A 7,109-nucleotide genomic window follows, 5' to 3' on the forward strand; every position below is an offset into this window, starting at 1 on the left:
AAAGCACAATCGTGCCTCTCATGAAAGAAAAAAACAGAAAATATGTTTTTTTTTTTTGCGCTGATAGTTGCGAGTCTTCCGAAAGAGTGCTCGTTAATTAGTTGGCTGTTAGAGAATCGAGCAGGCCTACTGATGGGCTTGTTAACGGGTTAGCTGCCCAAAATTAAGGCCCATAAAGCCCGAACTTCTCATCCAGCCGTGGATATGATGATAACAGCATCGAGTGTGAGAGGATAGCCCGCACTCCAACTGCCCAGACATGGCGCTTGCCCTCGCCTCCCCAATGGCGTCCCTCTCGCTCCACTCCGGGAGGATCTCGGCGCTGGCTATCGGCGGCGGTCTCCGCCCCCACAAGGCGGGCCCTATGGGGGCCTCCGCATCCCCGTTTCTCCGGAGCTCATTCATCTCCTCTTCCTCCACCTCCTCCGCCCCCACCTCCTCGCTCTCGGCTGCGGTCTCGGCGTCGCTCGCCTTCACGTCCGCCTCCTCGTTCGGCGGTGAGAGAAACTCCTCCTTCCCTTTGATACGAGGGAAATTCCTTATTGAATGTGTTCGATATGTTGGTACTGTTCCGCTAGTTTTATTGGGTTGAGGGGTTGGAGTTGGAGGGGAAAGTTACCTGCAATGGAAATCGCGGGTTTGAACCGTTGAACGGTAGAAGTGTGTAAACTATGGATATTCCGCTGTTGCACAATGCCGTGGTGCTGTATAAGTACTATTCTTAGCTTTTCTGCCGCGCGCTCTGCAAATTCAGTGACAAGAAGAGAGTCAAATATTCTGAAGACAGGGTGTGCCTGCATAGCTGTGGACTCCTTCACAACCCCATTTGACACTTACTGTGTTTGTCCAAAACTGTAAACAGAAGAATTTAAGCACTTCGATTTTGGTTTAGGTGTCGAGGGAAAATGTACCCCAGCAGGTATTCGCAAAATTAAACGTCTCCAGCATTTTGTCTGAAAAAAATATATGTTAAATTTCATTATTGTTGGACATGTTGGTTCATGTACATAGTGCGATGGAATCTACAATGTCTGGCCTGAAGGATGAGCACTCCTGCAGGCTGCAGTTATCTGAGAGCAAGCAAGTTCTGCATAAGTCGTCGTTGTCTTAGACCCAATTTTTGTTTTCTTGTCCATACTTGACTGAGAATGTTCATATTTATCTCTATTAAAAATAAAAAAAGGATGTTCATATGTCAAATATCTCTTTGAGTGAATATAAATTACTAAAATTGGAAATGTGCATGGCGGAGGGTTTATTTGTGTCATCCTGTCCTGCAATATCTACTAGTGTCAGTTTTTTTTAGGATGTGGTGTGACCCCTGATTTGTTAGACAATAGAAATTGCAAATTCTCACAAACAAGCTAGGGTTCGTGTTTTGTTAATTACTCCTCCGTAAAGAAATATAAGAGCATTTCTATCACTACTTTAGTGATCTAAACGCACTTATATTTCTTTATGGAGGGAGTAGAAGTCAAGTGTTAGGAAGAAATGGGATACAGCTAGTATATGTATCTGAATTTGAGGGCCTGAAGCCCTGAGTCATATAGACGATGGAAAGTCTCACAGATATAAATGTAACTCATGTTTTCTTAACTACTACTAAATTTTTTGGAAGTAACTGCACATGGCTGAACAACAGACTGATAATGTAGTAAAATGTCTACCACAGTTAAACAATAAACAGATAACTTCAATAAAGAAGACTCTCAAGCTTCAATACCTGCTCATTCTCAAGCAGTTGTGACCAGGTATGCTTCTAATTGCAGCACAACAATGTTATACTAAATGAACTAGCTAAGGTGGAAATGAACCAATGCAATATAGTAGAATATTTTCATACACAATGAAGTAATCTTCAGAGAACATCCAAAGGCAACTGATAGTTGATTTTGGAGTACGTTTGTCTGAACTTCTGTTTAGCAAATTTTAGATTTACGTGGAACAGCAATTGTGGAGACCATCAAGGCATTGAATTTAGCACTGCACGGAGTCGTTGGTTACTGAGGGAAATCACAAGTTCTTACTTGTAACGTGTGGTTTAGAGCTTCTCTTTTGATCTTTTACAGCATTTGTCTAATGATCAAGTATAGCGTTTACGTCGTTGTAACAAATAACCTTTTCATCCTTAATACAGTCAAGCTTAGACCTTATGCGTGTCCGTGAAAGGAAGAATTTGTGTCAAATCCTAGTGTTGGTTACATAAAACCCAGTATATATGATATTTCATCATCATGTATGCCAGGTTCATCTTTGGGAATTGAGTTCAGCTACAACAGATTAACAACACGCAGACCCCGCGGTCTACAGATTAGGGCTGGAAAGGCTGCCCTCTGCCTGACCAAGAGGTCAAGATCTAGGAAGTCACTTGCCCGTGTGCATGGTTTCCGAAAGCGGATGCGGACTACTGCTGGAAGAAAGGTTCTGAAGCGTAGACGTGACAGAGGAAGGAAGATTCTCTGCACAAAGTCGAACTCACCCACTGGGACAAAGTATTGATTACAGCGCAATGTGAGGCATTATGTATTCCAGCTGTAAGTTTACTCTTTTTGCACCCCATGTTCTCAGCCATGTTCATCTGTAACAATTGCTGCACATCTTTTCCCTGTACTTTGGTTAATAACTTGATATCTGAACTAAATTCCGACACTCGTGTAATTTATCCTTTTTGGTTGTGGCAGTCTTTAATGCTATGTTGTTTTGTGAGATTATATCATCTTGAGCACTGCATTCTATAACTTTGTAGGACCCCAATGCTATATATCACCCAAGTATTTTTTTTGCAGTAGGAGAAATCGATGCATACCTATAGCCTAACAGTTTTGGGAGCACCTCTTTGGTTGAACACTTCAGGCAGTCACTGGAATACATTTATCTCCTATGCTATCATGTACACCAGTACCTCCTTGCTCTTGGTTTAGTCATCTAGTGAATATGTTGACTGCCTGAATACATGGTGGCTCAAGACTGGCTAGAACCTGAATATGTAGGACTAAAACCAGTAGGCGTGAGAGAGGAGCAGCCTGTAGGCAAAGGGAACATGCCTAGCTGTTCGGTGGCCCCCTCTTCTTCACTTGCATGGGCAAGCCGCCCTCCATCCGTAAGGTCACGGAGAACACAGGCCCTGGCCGACTCTCGCCTCCGACGAACTGGAAGCTGAACCTCTCCAACACGCAGGCGGCGATGGACTTCATTTGTATGTAGGCCATCTCCTTGCCAAGGCACATCCTTGGCCCGGCATGGAAGACTGGGTACTTAAACGAGCTCTCCTGCCGGAACGCACCCTCCTTGTCGAGCCACCGCTCTGGCCGGTACTCTGCACAGTCGTCGCCCCATATCTCCTCTAACCGCGCCATGGCATACGCGCTGTAGGAGACCTGCCAACCTTTGCCTACAAATGTGCCGTCGGGCAGGATGTCGTCGTGCTGGCAGCAGCGCGAGTCCATGGCCACGGGCGGGTATAGCCGCATGGACTCTGTGACCGCTGCGTGCAGGTAGTGCATCTCACGCAGCTCGTCGAGGCTGAAGGCTGCATCCGCACTCCCGCTGGACACTCGCACCCCGCATATCTCGCGCACGATCTTCTCCTCCACCTCGCGCCGGCGGGACACGAGCCAGAAGAACCAAGTGAGCGCCGACGAGGTCGTGTCCCGCCCGGCTATGATGAAGCTGGTGACCACATCACGAAGGCTCTCGTCGCTGTGCTCGCAGCTGGAGACGAAGCGCGAGAGGAAGTCGTCCTTGCGCGCCAGCCCGGCAGCCCCCCTCTCGCTGCGATCACGGACAATCCTGTCGACATAGCCGTGGATCGTGGCGAGCGCCTTGCTCATCCGCCTCTCTGGCCCCATGTTGAGTAGCTTCTTGACCCGCCATGCCCACTTGACCGGCGACATGAACCGGGCCATGACCATGATCTGCGCGTCGTTCAAGGCATGCATGAACTCCGCACGCCCATTCACCCCCAGGCCGTCGTCGGTGAGGCACGCCGGGTCCTCGTCGAAGGCGACGCAGCAGATGTTGTCGAACGCGAAGCGCTCGAGAACGTCCTGCATGTCCAGCGTCAGGCCTTGTAGCTCCGCCCGGGAGAGCAGAGGCAGCAGCCGCTCGACGACCTCGAACCGGACGGTGCTGACCACGAAGTTTCTCAGCGAGCGCTTGCTGAACTCGTAGCTGGCGGCCTTGCGCTGCGAGAGCCACTGGTCGCCGTCGGAGTTGAAGATGCCGTGGCCGAGGAAGTCCGCCATGGCGGACACCACGAACTCGCCCTTGGGGTAGTTCTGGAAGTTGGTCTTCACGATGTATTCCACATTGGCCGGGTTTGCTGTGATGGCACCGGCCATGAGGCCGAGGCTCTTGAAGTCGAAGACCATGGTGTGCGTGGGGCAACGAGCGATGACGCCAGCCGACCACTCGACGAGGCAGTCCTGGTTCTTGACGAAGTGTGGGAGCGTGCCGATGATGGGGTAGGCCTTGAGGCCGTCGGCGTGAGGTTGCTTCCTGGTGTTCCGACGTAGGCAGAGGACATATAGTAGAGGTAGGAGCAGGAGCAGGAGCATGGGTTGGGCCGAGGTCAACGAAAGCTCCATGGCCATCGAGATCTCAGGCTTGCCAAGTCCAAAAAAACTGTAGGAGTGAGTGGGGTGCTTGGAGGTTGGAAGTGTGAGCTGGGTGACTTTGAGTCTTTGGCTTCAGTAAGTCAAGGGCACTTGTAGATGAATACTGATTGGGCTTGTGCGAATGCGAAACCAACCAATCCTCAGAATACTGACGTCGGCGCTCAGGTGATCCCTGCTTCCTGGCAACTACGTATAAGCAAGTGAACCATCAACTAAAACATGACCAGTTTAACCAGACAAATCACTTGGACACAAACTGAACCATGAACAAATACTAGTCAATTTTGATGTCCACATCTTCGCAAAAACAAACTTACAATCCAGTGCTCTTGAATAGTTTAATGGTGCTTACATTTCCAAAAAAGAAAAGAAAAAAAAAACTGTCCCAGTCAGTTGATCTGCTACCTGATTCGTTCAACTGCAACCGAACCATAAACAAACACTGTAAACTGTGATACTCACAAGTGATTCGTTCTTTTTCTTCTGTCTCCAGCATCCACACGAGAAACTCATGAGTCGTGACAAGTTAGCTAGTTTGGATGTACGTACGGTGCACTGCAACCAAGCAGTCACGCGATAACGATGAAGAACTGAGCAATCTGGTGTTAATTTTCCTTTTTTTCCTTGTTCTGCTGCTGAGTGCCCTTCTGAACCCACGTCGATTTCACGCGCAGCGTGGCATTTCCTGCATAGATCACCTGTCATCTTCTCTCAGTGGCTAGCTTATTTCTCTATAATTTTTCTCAACAACAACAAAAATACTACTCCCTTCGATCCATGTTAATTGTCACTGAAGTCGTACTAAGAGGGTGTTTGTTTCCAGGAACTTATTGATTTAAAGGAGAGTCTTATAGGGACTTATAGTTGTAATATGGTCTTATAAGGACTTATAAGTCCGAGGAACCAAACATGTAGGGACTTTTTAGGGACTTAGAGGGTGTTTGTTTACAAGGACTTATTGGTTTAAGGACTTAAAAAAAATTCCTATAAGTCTCATCTAAACCAAACAGGAGGGACTTATAGGGACTTAAAGTGGGCATTTGGGACTTATGAAATAAGACTTTCAAGGAGGGACTTATAGGAACTTATAGTTATAATATGGTCTTCTAGTCCATGTTAAGTCCCAGGAACCAAACATGTAGGGACTTTTTAGGAACTTGGGACTTATAAGTTGGGACTAAAAAAAGTCCTAAGACTTATGAACCAAACAGGCCCTTAGGACTTATAAGTTGGGACTAAAAAAAGTCCTAAGACTTATGAACCAAACAGGGCCTAAGTCAGCGACAACAATTACTGAAAGAAAGAGACTGATGAGAAGTGCTGCCCTCTTCGACCCCTCCCAGTCGGTGTAGCGTATCAATCTCGGTATGCCGTTGGGGCTTTGACACAAGACAATTGTACCAATTTCTTCTACTTTTCCGGTAAGTGATGTACTGATGTGTAGAAGTCGCACTGTACCATAACGTGTGGAATAAAGGAAAGATTATCACAAATAATGGAGTAGTAAGGAGAAGGTGACGGGAGAGGAAGGTTTATCCCCGAAACCTAGGGCTCTCTGGCGGCGCTAGGGTTCGACGTGGAAACCGATCGGCGGCCGCAGATCTCATCGGCGGGCCGCCTCCAGGACTCGGCAGGGGTGATGGCGACACCACCCGCGGCGGAGACAACGCAGGAGACCTCGGGATCGACCAAAACCAGTTCAGCGAGGGAGAAACTCGAGGAAGCTTTGGGGAAGCTAGACATATCCGAGGAAGAGGCGACTCCCCTCGTGATAGATGATCGCCTGGATGGTGCTCCGGCGAAGTGGTTGCTGGCGGGTAAGGTCCTGTATCGAAACCAGTATCATATCCACACCATCGGCAATGCTTTGAGACCGGCTTGGGGAAACCCTAGAGGATTGCAGTTCCGCTCGACTGGAGCAAACATGCTTGTCGCTGAATTTGAGTCTCAGCGAGATCGTGACAGAGTTTGGGCAGGATCGCCTTGGCACATCAACAAGAACACGGTCATCTTGGCCGAGTTTGAAGAGTGCATGCGCCCAGATGAGGTCAAGTTCGATCGCTTGCATGTGTGGGCTAGGGTTCTTAACCTACCCTACAATCTGAGAGATGATGCATGGAGCCCCCCAATAGCACGTATGATTGATAAGGAGGTTTAGATTGCAAAGTTTGATCACAACGGAGAATTTCTCCGAGCTAAGGTTTCGGTGGATGGCAACAAACCGCTCAGGAGATGGGTGCTTATTGACTCGGCAAGGAGGAAGAAGGTGTATCCCTATGAAATTCAATATGAACAAATTCCATACTTCTGTTTTTCTTGTGGACGGCTGGGCCATTCGGATCTTTACTTCTGTAACACATGCACTTGAGATGAGAAGGGAGAGCTTCCATTTGGGCCGACATTGCGAGCTCCTGATGATAACAGGTACCCAGCAGGCAGCGAAAATTCATCCAGGGGACAGAAATCTGACCAGAGCGGCAAGCAAGAGACAAG

The 7,109-nt window shown here is 48.0% G+C and overlaps 2 protein-coding genes across 2 annotated transcripts; one reads left to right on the forward strand and one right to left on the reverse strand.

The window, feature by feature from the left end:
- Positions 1-223: 223 nt before the first annotated feature.
- Positions 224-2,670, forward strand: LOC119277309 (50S ribosomal protein L34, chloroplastic-like). Its single transcript, XM_037558565.1, has 2 exons — positions 224-497; positions 2,246-2,670. Exons 1-2 carry the CDS (start codon positions 260-262, stop codon positions 2,497-2,499), a joined length of 492 nt encoding a protein of 163 aa, XP_037414462.1. The 5' UTR covers positions 224-259; the 3' UTR covers positions 2,500-2,670.
- Positions 2,671-2,761: 91 nt separating this feature from the next.
- LOC119277308 (cytochrome P450 94B3-like) lies at positions 2,762-4,732 on the reverse strand. Its single transcript, XM_037558564.1, has one exon. The coding sequence runs from the start codon at positions 4,590-4,592 to the stop codon at positions 3,045-3,047; it is 1,548 nt and encodes a 515-aa protein (XP_037414461.1). The 5' UTR covers positions 4,593-4,732; the 3' UTR covers positions 2,762-3,044.
- Positions 4,733-7,109: the final 2,377 nt, after the last annotated feature.

Source organism: Triticum dicoccoides, chromosome 3B, assembly GCF_002162155.2.
Source record: "Triticum dicoccoides isolate Atlit2015 ecotype Zavitan chromosome 3B, WEW_v2.0, whole genome shotgun sequence".
NCBI lineage: Eukaryota > Viridiplantae > Streptophyta > Magnoliopsida > Poales > Poaceae > Triticum > Triticum dicoccoides.